Source organism: Manacus vitellinus, unplaced genomic scaffold, assembly GCF_001715985.3.
Source record: "Manacus vitellinus isolate BGI_N305 unplaced genomic scaffold, ASM171598v3 scaffold_16_pilon, whole genome shotgun sequence".
Classification (NCBI taxonomy): Eukaryota; Metazoa; Chordata; class Aves; order Passeriformes; family Pipridae; genus Manacus; species Manacus vitellinus.
Genome location: NW_021939189.1, coordinates 14,531,501 through 14,544,606, shown reverse-complemented (window position 1 = coordinate 14,544,606; position 13,106 = coordinate 14,531,501). Strand labels below are relative to the sequence as shown.

At 39.0% G+C, this 13,106-nt stretch overlaps 1 protein-coding gene across 1 annotated transcript in view; it reads right to left on the bottom strand.

The window, feature by feature from the left end:
• Window positions 1-13,081, bottom strand: part of MINDY2 (MINDY lysine 48 deubiquitinase 2) — a gene marked incomplete at its 5' end in the record, with an annotated part of 30,947 nt that extends 17,866 nt beyond the window's left edge. Inside the window, 4 exons of the mRNA XM_029958799.1 lie at window positions 774-932; window positions 3,514-3,578; window positions 5,898-5,955; window positions 13,067-13,081. Coding sequence (XP_029814659.1) covers window positions 774-932; window positions 3,514-3,578; window positions 5,898-5,955; window positions 13,067-13,081 — 297 coding nt within the window. The remainder of the gene's footprint in view (window positions 1-773; window positions 933-3,513; window positions 3,579-5,897; window positions 5,956-13,066) is intronic.
• Between the last annotated feature and the right edge of the window lie 25 nt (window positions 13,082-13,106).

Genomic DNA, 13,106 nt, shown 5'->3' with positions numbered 1-13,106 from the left:
AAGAGTTCAAAGAGAGGATGTTATCCCCCTTTGGTCTAGTATTTACTAGACCAAAAAGTTTTAGCCCAGAGTGTTACATATTTTGCTGTTTCAGATCCCATGTTAAATCTTTCAGTTAACCCTTAGGATCAAAAGCTGTTGCTAAAGTAGATGGAGGAGAGAACAGGGCATCATTTGGATCAGTGGGGCCAAGGGGGACTCCAAGGGGTAAGAGAACAGTGACTCTCACCAACAAGGCATGAAAAAAATCTGAGGCAGATTATTCCAGCCAAACTCACCAGTATTCCCCTAATTAAACAGTACCACTGTCCTGTGTATTAAATAATATAATTAAAAATAAATTATATGTTTGTTAAACATGCAGTTCTCTCCAATCAATTCTACCGTCCTCATTTCTCAAAAGCAGTGCCTAGTAAATCAGAATTAAAGAAAGGAGGAAAGTAACCTTGCATTCCTCCCAAGTGTTCTCTAATAAGCCTCCAAAAACTACGACTGGGATGCTGTGTCTGGTGACTTATCTCCCTCAGAAAAACAATTCTCATTTACAGTCATAGAAGGCTTTTCAAGTAGTTTGACAATAGACCTGGGCTCTGCAAAGTTCCTGCACTAAAAAACACACACAGTCTGTATTCCCTCCTCAATTTTTCTCACTAGATTTAAAAAATCCATTACCACAATCATTATTGACTCGTTAAAAATCTAAAACGTTCCCCTCTCACGAATAACATTCCCAATAACTTATACTCTGAGTTATTAATAAAAAAAGGAGTTACCTGAGGATCCACTAACCACCCGTGGTACAAGGGGATATCAAGAAGGTCAAACACGATGCATTCAGGTGTGTATTCGAACACTCGAACACCTGTAAACTTCACATTGACATCCAGACCCGTCTGCAGCTTGTGGAGAATTGCCATGGCATCACTCATGTTCTGACAGCAGAAAGAGAAAAAACAGATGACCAAACAGAGCTTTGGACACTTGACGGTCACTCTTGCAACTCCTAATCACTCCTAATCAATTCAACACTTCAAAAAATTGTACAAAAGGGGAAATCACCTAAACAGTTTTTTCAATGCTTATTAACATAATTCATTCTCATTGTGCCAGAAGATATCTGAAAAATAAGAATTCTCCCCCCAATCAACTGTATCTGACTGTTTCTTCTTCTACACTCTAAGCTGCTTTTAGGCAGCTCCTGTTGCTTTTAGCTCTATTTCCCATAGGCACAAGTCAGATGTTGGCAAGAAAACTGAATTATAAGGGAAGCTCCAAGGGACTTTTCTTGAGGTTTCTTCTCCCCTTTAAGTCCTGCCTTATAAGTCAAGCTGAAATACTTGCCACTACATAATAAATGAACAAAACAAAGATCTACACAGATCTACCTGCCAATTCTAATTTCAGGGTTCAGTACTTAAAAGAGACAAATAATTAAGACTGATTTTTTTCTGTTTCATAAGAAAAGTTTGCTATCTTATTTTGGGCAGACCTTTAAATGGCCTGTAGATTCTACTGTGGAAACAAGTCATGAAAGTAGCACTTATTATAGCATTGATCCCAATGGAATCCTAAGGAGAATTATCAAGTTACAAAGAGCCAATCACACAAAGCAAAGATGAGCCAAAGAAAAAGTGCTTTGTGAGACAGTTCTCTTGAACCAACAGACAAGAAAATTTCCTGACATGCAGGAAAAAGAATTTTCCACCAAGTGAGAAGATTCCAGAAAGAGTATGATGAGAAAGTATGTGCAGAAAATGCAGGGAAACTGAGGCACTTTTTGTTTGTTGTTTGTTTGGGGTTCTGTTGGGTTTTGCAACATTCTGTTGCTTAAGAGGAATTCAGGCTTGCAACGATGAGAGAGCAAAAGCCACAACAAAACCCAGAAATACAGTTTGGACAGGAGATGGAGACACAAAAGATTCACAGACCAAGTTAATTGGTCTCTAATAACCATTAAGATGGTTAGAGACAGTTGCCTCTGTTGTCTTCTGATCCAGTACCTGCACTTGAGCATGGTTACAATGAATGAGAGAGTTTTAATGCTTGCAACCCTTTAACTGCATTGTTCTGTCAATGTTCTGTTACCAGGAAGGTAAAAGCTCCCTCTACTTCAATACATGTTGCTTCATCCTACTGACAATTTTGCTGTCACAAGATTTAGAATTTAGCAATATTTATAAGTAATTCTCAAGACTAGCTCAGACTTTCTTTAAGAAAGTTTTTATCATTATAACAGCAAAGCAAACCACCTGAACAAGTGCATGTCATTAGTAGGGACCAGATATCAAGCATGAAAAAAAAACAACTATCAGAGGTATTTTGAAAGAAATTTGTTTACACTCTTACTCTGCTAAAAGAATAGGAAGTCTATAGTAAGTCAGCACTAGTCATCACAAATTCAGATCATACATCTACAGACAATAGTTGCATTTATTTTGTAATGTTTACTTTGCAAATGAAGCAGGATTACATCAAACTGACCAGAAAACCACAGAAGTTTCTCCCTACATTTTCAACAGTATCATTTCTACTTTAGCTATTTCTGCACCTTCAAAACAACTTAGAAGATTCCCAGAACAGAAGGCTTCTTTAAAATTACAATTAAATATTTAAGGTATGTGACATATGTAGTAAATCCATATCTTTGAGCATAAGAAAGCTACAGAGGCTGTACTTTCACCAGGCATATAGTTTTCATCACCCTCCTGTATGTTGGTTATAGCTATAAACCTTCTGCAGCCCAGAACTGTGTGCAAAAAACCAGCCAATTTTGTTATTACAAAAGTGATTCCTATAATTTGACACAAATCAATCCCAAGTTACTCGATTTGGTTTTTCAACCCTGAATAAGAGCAAGAAAAAAAAGACCGAATAGTGAACAGAACTAGCTTGAAACCTACCACCTATAAAAAACTCCAATCACTTTTCCACGAGTAACCAAAAAACAAGCCATGACTACAGACAGAGCTTCAAAAACTTGCTCCAAGATAGTATGCACTGCATCAATATTTTTTTAAACTAACAGCATTATCTTTAGCATAGAAAGACTTCCCTGATGATAAACAGTGGTCAGTTCAAATAATATTGCCTTTCATAACGTGGAATTTATCCCTTTTCGTCCATCACTGTTAAGAACAAGACCTTTCTCTTGCTCAGTTTACACCCTCAGAGAAACTCTAGCAGGCACCACAGAGCACATCACACTGAAGACTTGTGAGAGAAGACTTCAAAAAGCAACCACCCTGTTATATACTTTTATTTGTACCTTTGTGTTACAGTTCCTCAATAAACTCCAAATTCTTATATTCATAACAGGCCAAAAAAATATCATTTCTTCTGTTAACACATACTGAGCACTAATAGAAGTATATATAAATAAAATATATATAAAACAAGACACTACAAACAATGGTTTATATGCTTCTGTTTTTTAACAAGGTGATAAATCCTAGGTGAGAAAAAGTTTTAGTTTCCTCAGACATAAGCAAGTGTATTTTAGGAGCAGCTCCTTACCTGCTCATAGTTAAGTCTCTGAATTTCAGATATCTCTTTAGGTTTTGCGTCAAGAATATAGTCTCCTAAAGAAAAATATAGAAAATTAAATTTATTCCATACTCAAAGCTTCAACAGTTCTATGAACACTTCTGAACGAAGCTGACTGATAACAAAAACCATCACTGAAATTTTCTACCAATGTAATGAGATAGCATTGTTTCATAACCTGAATCATAATTATGGAGTAAAATATGAGTATAAAAACCATATTAAAACCATATTAAGAAATTAATTCTAATGGCCAACATTGTTACTAGAGCAGCATTTCATAATCCCTTAATTGTTCCGAAATTTACCTCCCTCTGTACCTTAACTTAAAAACACAGAAAGGTCAAACTGTTCATGGTAAAATATGTAATTCCATAACACAATTTAAAAAGGCAACCACTTCTGCTGAGTGATACTAGGAATGTTTTGGCATATGTTTCAGACACCAATAATTCTACAAAACTTGTTGTGCTGGTTTTGCCTGGTGTAAAATTAACTGTCTTCCCAGTGGCTGGAGTGGGGCTGTTTTGGATTTGTGCTCAACACAGGGATGATAATAGAGATGGTTTTGTTATTGCTGAGCAGGGCTTACACAGAGCCAAGGGCTTGGCTGCTTTTTCTCCTGCCACACTGGCAAGGAAATTGGGGATTCATGGGAGGTTGGGAGGAGACACAGCTGGGACAGGTGACCCCAACTGAGCAAAGGGATATTCCAGACCATATGGCATCACACTCAGTATATAAAGGGGGGAAGAAGGAGGCAGGGGGAGGACATTTGGGGTGATGGTGGGAGGACATTTGGGGTGATGGTGAGAGGACATTTGGGGTGATGGTGGGAGGACATTTGGGGTGATGGTGGGAGGACATTTGGGGTGATGGTGGGAGGACATTTGGGGTGATGGTGGGAGGACATTTGGGGTGATGGTGTTTGTCTTCCCAAGTCACCGTTACGCGTGAGGGGGCCCTGCTCTCCTGGAGAGGTTGAACACCTGCCCATGGGAAGCAGTGAATTAATCCCTGCTTTTGCTTTGCTTTCCCTATTAAAATTCATCTCAACCCACAAATTGTCTGGCTTCCAGTTCTCTCCCTGATCCTACTGGTGGGGGAGTGGGTGAGTGGCTGCTGAGGCCTGGCTGCTGCCTGGGGCTGAACCACAACACCTGAATTCCATCTTTGTCTACAACACAAATGTGAATCAACACACTGGGGTTCAAGATTTACCACATCTTCCAGATTTTATTACAATGTTTTTTGTATTTATTCTGTTGCTCCACTACTAAAAAAATGTTTCTACTCAAAGAAAAATATCATTATAGGTTTCCTAATTTATAATCTTTTAAGTTAAAAGTGGTTGAAGTCTGTTTTGTTTGGTTTGTTGTTTTTTTTTTTTTTTTCAGCTGAAGAAGAACCATGAGGCAACTGCTAATCCTGTTGACTGAATAGGAATCTAAATAATTTGAGCACATAATTTTGTTATTCAATTTAATAAGATAATTCCAGAAGCTAATATATGCCTTCAAGAAAGAATACACACTGGAATTATGCAGTGACTTCAGACAGTGTTATTCTATCAACACAATTACAAGAAATGTTTAGACACAGGCCAAAAGATTTCTTAGGATTTTTTTTTTAATTATGTAGTTAATTTTTTTTTCCACCAGAAGTTTCAGTGATTTGCTTCTGTAAAGAACAAGCTACATTCTTTACAAACAAAAGGAAAAAAAGAAAATATAGTAAGGTTTCTTCTCACACTTAAAAAAAAAAAATATCAAACCTAGTCTATTAAGTTCAAACCTTTTATATTTGTTAGGCTACAAAGGGAAAGAACTGAGGTACCTACAGCTTAAGTACTATCACAGCTGCACTTTTAACAGCTGGGTCATGGAGAGTATTGAAGTTACAGCCCTGTCAGATAGAAAGAGCTGCAATTTTGCTGAACACTGACCGTGATAACAGAGTAGTGCCTGTAAATGAGACCCCAATCATTGACTACATTAATTTTCCCTGTTATTTTAATTGGGTCACATTTCCAAGGATTAGAGTTACTGCAGACAATTAAAGACACAGTTGACTTACTACATTCTGTCAACTATAACAAAACAACAATATAAGAGACATAAGTAAGTTTAAATCTATCAATGTGCTGGTGTACTAAGCCATAGCAACTGCATCACTAGAGTAACCACTTAGGAAAGCAGGACAGAAAACTTCTGGAATAACTGAATATTGTAAGTAGTTTTCTTGGATCAGGAGTTCAAGTAAAGTTGAATAAAACAGTAAATAAAACAATTCTACATTTTTACTCGCTATAAAGTATAATATACAAGTGAATACAATTTATTGTAATTACTAACCTAAGTATTCCATCAGCTGTTCAGCCGTTATGATTTCCATCATTGGTGGCAGCTTAATCTGTGAAAGTAAAAGTATATTTTCTTTAAAATGCCAAAACACTGCAATTTAGAAAGCATCAACATGGCATTTCTAGATGGAAGAGTTGTGATTACATTTGCCTCACCAATTTATAAGGCCATCAGTGTACTGGGACTGAGAACATTCCCTCTACTAAATAACAGCTACGAGAACAGATTAAAAAAAGGCACTTTGGTTTTCAGAAAAACCACATGCACACAGCACTTTGTCTCACCTACAGCTCTCTGCACAGTGCTCCGTGCTCCCACCAAAACATTTCTCCAGCCTCCCCCTCCACTTCCCAGGAACTCACACCACTCACTGCAGTGGTTTAACTGCAAGCACCCAGAATTAACAGTCTGGGAACTGTGGCCACACGTAGTTAAGGAAATTTCACTTTCCTCAGGAAAGTCTTTGACTCTCTCCTGCATTATAATTCTTAACTGAGTACTAACTCAAAAGCTTCCTGCATACAAAGTTTGTAAAGGATATGGTGGCAGGAGCTGCTGAGCCGCGGAACTCAAAGACTCCTTCAGGTACAAGGAAACGACCTCCCAGCCCCTCATCCTGCACTCACATTTCCAGGGGTTGGTTTAACTCCACACAGAGCACAGCAGACACATGAACTCAGTGGTGAAGCTTCCATTCCCCCCTTGCCTCACCTATTCCCACCATCATCACCTAAAACCAAACACCCTGGCAGCAGAGCTAAAGCTTCTTAAAACTCCTCCATCCATCACCCTGGGTACATGTCTTGGTTGCACACTTCCATTTACAGACCTCACTGCAGTAACAGCCAAAGCACCAACACATACAAAGACATATTTCTGGCAACCTGAAGGAAGGATATTGTCTTTAACCGCAGTGTGCTCAATTTTTATCTGCACAAATATGAATTTTATTTTTCTAGGGTTTGGGGTTGGTTTTTTGGGGGGGTTAATTTTTAATATCTCTCTTCAGTTTTTAACCTGCTCATCCTATCACTCACCAACATCTTACCACTGAAAGTCTAGGAAGTCTAGTATTTATTTTATTGGGAATTTTTTATTAAGTTCCTCAACACTGGTCACCACTCTCCTTGACACATAGAAATACATGACATCTTGAAATAGAAAGACATGAGGTGAGACTGTTAACTCACGTTTAAGATTTAATAGGCTCCAACTACTTTGCTGGTTGTGGAAAGAAAGTAGAGAACCATGAGATGGAAGAGCAACACACATAAAGCCTTTGATGCAGCATCCCAAACTCAGAAATACAGTACAGCAACACACTGCACTGTCCACATTGTGATGAAGAGGGTTTTCAGTCTGAAAACTAAGCTATTTTAATAACTTGAGAGGGAAAATGAGGTCTGATTGGGCTAAATCTGTCTTACCAATTTTAATCATATTTGACAAAAGGCAAATGTGTTAAACAGATGAAGTTTCATTAAATTTGGAAGAAGAAAGAGACCCAAGTTAATATGGCCTAGTTACTCATACTCTGGCTAAGAAATATGCCCATACTTGGGGCAGAACAGGCCACACAGCATAAGCCACACATTGATCAACCCATACGTGGTGAGCACAGAAAGAAGCTGATAGTATTGGGATATGGGAAAGGAAGGGAAAGAAAGTAATTGTTTGTAAAGCAGAAAAACAGTGAAGCATCAATTCATAAGAAGGCTTAATTAGTTCTACTTATAATAAACCCCCAATTTTAAAATTATATGAATTAAACAAGCAGAAAAATCAGTCATGCATACATAGGCACGTGGTTTTTTTAAAAACATTTATTAAATGAGTGACAACTGACTGTAATTTACAGAACTTCTTAACCTCTTCCCAAAACTAATACTCAATAGGCTAAAGACTTTCATGATCTTTGATCCTGTTCATAATATTCACACTGAGTATTCACATAAATATAATCTATTGAGCCATGTAAACAACAGGACTGTAGGTTTAAAAAGCTGCTTCTTAAACTTCCTGTTTGGATTGGCAGCATTCTTAGCAAACACTAAGCTGGGCACAGCCCTGAGCTGGGTCTGGCTCAGGTCAGCTCCTAAGGCCCAGCACTGTCATAGCACAGAACAGCATCACCCACACCAGCCGTGCCTGCAGTGGTGCTGGGACCACAAACAGCACAGATGTGCCGGGATAACAGGAAGGAAAATGAGCAGGAAGGAAAACTGGCTAACGACTGGAATTCTGCCTCACAGCTGTAATGCTCAGAATTTACTTTTTTCCTGCAGAACCAAAGCAAAGTGGTTTCACTCGTATCTGCAGGATCTCTCTCAAAGTTGGAGATTTTAACAAGCCAGTCTCAAAATTAACTGCTTGATTAAATGCTAAACGAAGTTAATTGCTTATTTCATGGCATAATTTCAGGGCTGGCATGTGTCATGGGACCTTGATCACACCTTTAAAGTGGGTTAATGGGGTTTCCACACAGTTTTAAGTACTTCTGAACAGAGCTGACTCAAGGATATAGAGAGAACATGACATTTTCCAACTGTTCAGAGCTTCATTGGGAACACTTAGACTACAGGAAGCGTACAGTGAAGAGGAAATGGGAAAGAAAAACACCTTAAAACTCAAGAGAGTGAAAAATCATAGAGAACCATAATAATTCTCCAGACAACAGAAAAAAACCAATGTAAGCAACAGTAGTGAAAGCTGCTGTTGTCCATAATCTATTATTTTGAGGGGCACATTTTCTCAATAGGTTTCAATGTTCAGTTGCTAGACTTTACATTAATTTCACATTGTAGGAAAAATGCATTTCCTCAATTCCCACCCATTTCCTGTACCCCTCTACTGCAGTTTCCTGGTCTTTTGCCCTGATGTCTCTTCCTAACTCTAGTTACTCTTCACTTCCTACACTCAGGAGTGGGAATCTTAATCCTCCTCACCCACCTACCATGTGACATACAGCTGAGACACCTTTTTAATCAAAAGACAAGACTGGTAAACAAATTTTCATTTGGAACAGATTGTCTAATACAACTTGTACAGTTTCTAGGAACTAGACTACAAACCCAAAATCTATGTAATAATGATTTTCCCCTACATTCTCCCAAATTTCAAAAGGGCTTAAAAAAAAATAAGGTGATATAGTCTTGCACAGAAGATAACACTTCTAAAAATACTACGGATGTAGAAAGGGACCAAGCAAACTTCTAATGGCTTATATGAGACTTATATTGTAGTCTCAAAACATGTTTATCTAAAACATGCAACTCCTCTGAATTCAATGTTCCAGGAGAGGTAAGGGTGGCTTCAAGCAGCCTTGACAAAAAAACAATTAATACTCTCTGCAAATATGCACCCTCTGCCTTGCAGGAACAGCTTCATAAACTCGTCACACGACAGCCTGACAGTGTGTGCTGGGGCTGACATCCTGAACACTCCACTCCGCCAGGTTTCCTCCAGCCCCTCAGAGCAGGTTTCCTGTTCTGGAGAAGGCACAGCTCCAGTCCTACTGATTTGTGGGCTCAGCTCATCCCACAGATGCCGGGAGGAGGCTGCCAAGGCCCCTTCTGAGCATCCATCAGCAGCTCACCGGCAGCTCCTCCGGAGCCTGGGCCAGCCCGTGCGAGCAATCTGTGCAAACGGAGGCCATCCGGAGCTCCAGCCCAGGAACCAGAGCGAGCGGATCACGTGTGGAGGGCCAGTGCCAGACCTCAGAGCAGGCACCACCACTGCAGGCTCCCACAAATGAAGTGCATATCAGCAGGAGCAGGCTGTACTCAGCTCCTCTGAAAAGAGGCCATTTTTATGAGAACCTGAAGCTATAGATTTCCAACCAGAATGTTTTACTGCACCTCGGTTTGGACACGCTTAAGCGCGAGTGGTTATATAACATTTACTTGCATAATTGTTACAATCGCCTAAATAGGTAATTCATACAGTTCCAAAAGTTACCAAAATTGTAGTAGAACTTGGCACGTAGGGAACTCAGCTTCTCCCATTTGTTGAGAGGACTGTGATAGAAAAAAAACTTTCAAACACACTGTCAAATATGCTACTGGCGTTATTCTCCTACATAAGGACAAGACAGTCCATAGGCACTCACTTCTCAAGACAGTATTAATATTATTTATATTTGAATTGCATTGCATTTTCCCTTTGGCTTATTTTATGTTTCAAAATGATTTGTTTCTCTCTTCCCTAGACATTTCAGATATGTAATTCCTGTGCAATGTGTTAAGTTTCACAGAGTTCCTCAGCTATGTAACGTCACATTCTACCTAAGAAGCACAGAGTGGAATCACACAGCACCCTTATTAAGCTTTTAGCATCTGATGATTGCCATGGAGTACATCCTGAGAAGGGCTACCCCCACACAAACTTACAGCTTAAAGCAGTGCCAGGAGTTACCAGAAAGTGCTGCATGAACTACACCTAAAAAAGATCACAAAAAGCACTTTAAAAAGCAGGTTTTTCATTGCTAAGCTCAATTACATAGCACACCACAGGCCTGAGCAAAAACTGAGCAGTCTCCAGATTTAAATCAGCTAAAAAACAGGGTGCTACGCTACTCTGCATCAGAGGAGACAACTCATGCTTGTATATACATTTTAAAATGTTTGTTTCAATACTCTACTTCTGCTTTCATTTCCATCACACCAGTCTAAACGGTTACCACACTGTTTTGCACAACACCTACTCTGCTAAGTTGGTATCATAGTGCTTTTGTTTTCTTCTTACTTAGAGCAGAGGAGTTCTGCTACGGAAGTGTTACAGAAATGTCTTTCTATCTCCTACAGGCTGAACGACAAGTTATACTTACACAGGCAGGCTACAAAAACACTTCAAAAGAAAAGCAATTTCACAATTTTAATATTTAAAAGTATGGCTTCTGCAATCTGCCACCTCCAAGTTTTATGTACCCTTTGAAAGTAGTGGATAAAAGAAAGGTAGCAGTTTTATCACAAGTTTAGTTCCAAAACCTGGTGTTATCAAAAAGGAATTTGAACAGTCCCAGTGGGTGCTGCTATTTCAGAATTTCCAAAAACCCCACTGCCAAACCAGTATTGCACTGATATTATCTGAGACCACACCTACCCACAGGATGACCAGAACTCTCAACCTTGTCAGGACAGAGTTCTGAGAAGGAAAGATGATGGTTGATATAGGGAAGAGAGCCCAAAGCATAACTGTTTATATTCCCTGTTGTGATTCCATTTCCCCTCCTCACCTCTTCCTTATTGCATTTTCTCCCTTACACATAGCTTCTTTTCACTTAACATATCCTATCATATTCTCACTCTGCTTTTGCCTACTTCCATCTTTTGGTCTGCTTCCTTGTTCCCAAATTATAGTGTTCATCCTGGTTCAGGAGGAGCAAGAAGAAGGTGGATGTCCATCCTCAGCCTTTGTATGTAGTGAGCTACTTTCAGTGACTAAGCTGCCAATAAGCCTGACACCCTGTCAACAGGGTTCTTGACTATAAACAGGGCAAAAAAGGCTAATTTCAAGAGGCACTGACTAGGAAAAATCGATTATAAGCAAGGACAATACATGACCAACTATCAGGAAACCCCTCAAGCCTATAAATAATAAGTCATGTGATGATGGTTTCACCAGTTTAGATGCCTGTCTGCTACTCATGTAAATTCTGCTGAGGTTTTACACAAACAGACAGAACTATAGAAAACCCTTCCTGTAATCCTAGCAATAAGAAGTAGTAGGGCACTCCCAAGAGGCATTTTGTTTTTCACTTATTTATAAAACTGGATATTGCCTTAATTCTCACCAAGGTAGTATTTGATCAAAGCAGGATGTGAGTTAAAATACTGGATGGAGGGCAGCAGAAGGAGCATTCAAGGAGGCAAAGGAAGAATGCTAAGGAACAAAACCTCCAAAAACTTAAATTCAAGCAACAGGACCACTGCTGTCCCATTTACATGCTTTAATTAAATCAAAGAATAAAAAGGAAAATCCTGCCACCACACAAAATGGTAAGAAATGGTAAGTTCTTCAAGGCCCTCCAGTCACCCCTGGCAATTAAAGAGGGAGCACAGAAAGTGAGTGTTCAATACTGAAGTCATGACAACCTTCACACCCTCCTGAGGATGGCAGAACCTACAGAAAGTCACACACAACTTCCCTGTAGTGCCTTCGCTGATGCTTAAATATTAAGTCACTGTACCCCCAGTTTTCCTCCTGCTGTATGAGCTATTCTGCTCAGGAAAATGTGCAGAAACTAACTCAATCAAGAACATTAATCTTTTGGAAAGTTACCTGCCTCTAAACACATTTCTTCTTGTAACATTATTTCCGTTTTGACCTTTTCCTAAGACACTTGTTATACTCCTCCAATACCAAATTTCTTCCCCTGGCTACTACAACATAAAAGCTATTCCCATAAAGCTTTCCTATTCTATGACTCCATCAGCCCCCCAACCTTCTGAGGCTGAATTGCTAGCATTTCCTGAAAACTGCCCCTCATCCTGGTTTTGCAGGGCACACAACCTCATAGCTCTTCTCCAACAGATATCCTTTTCACATCTACATGTTAATAACTATACTATATCTTACATTTTAATTGCTTAAAAGATAAAAAAAATTACCTCAAGACTACAGGAAGTCCACATCCACAATGGCTACTGACCACAAAAACTTCCAAGTCTCAAAGCTGTACTTGATCACTATCTGATTTACTCATTAATTTAAATACAATCTATGCTGCATAACTGTACAAATGTATCCCTTTTATTCAGGCAGTTAGTTGTAGAAATCTGTCTTTGGTGCAATTCTGCATTTCGTACAACTCTGCATACACTTCATTATATGAAACTAACCTATTTTCTAAAAATATCACCTATGTTTTCAGAGCTCTAAATAGTAACGTGTACTTACTAGGAACCTGCACATATCTGCAAACCATATACTGCTCAGTTTAGGAAGCATCATCTGAATTTTTATTTCTGTTTTAAGACAGCAACAAAGTAAGTCTACATATGACAGCAGCATCTAAGTAGTATAAGCAATAGACTGCAAGCTAGTATTTATTTTCCAAGTTCTACATGTGAGACATGTACTTAACAGCCAAAATAAAGCTGCTTGTTCTTGAAAGAATCATGGGATGGTTTGGGTTGGAAGAGACCCTAAAGATCACCTACTTCCAACACCTGTAGTCATGGACACGGACACCTTCCACCA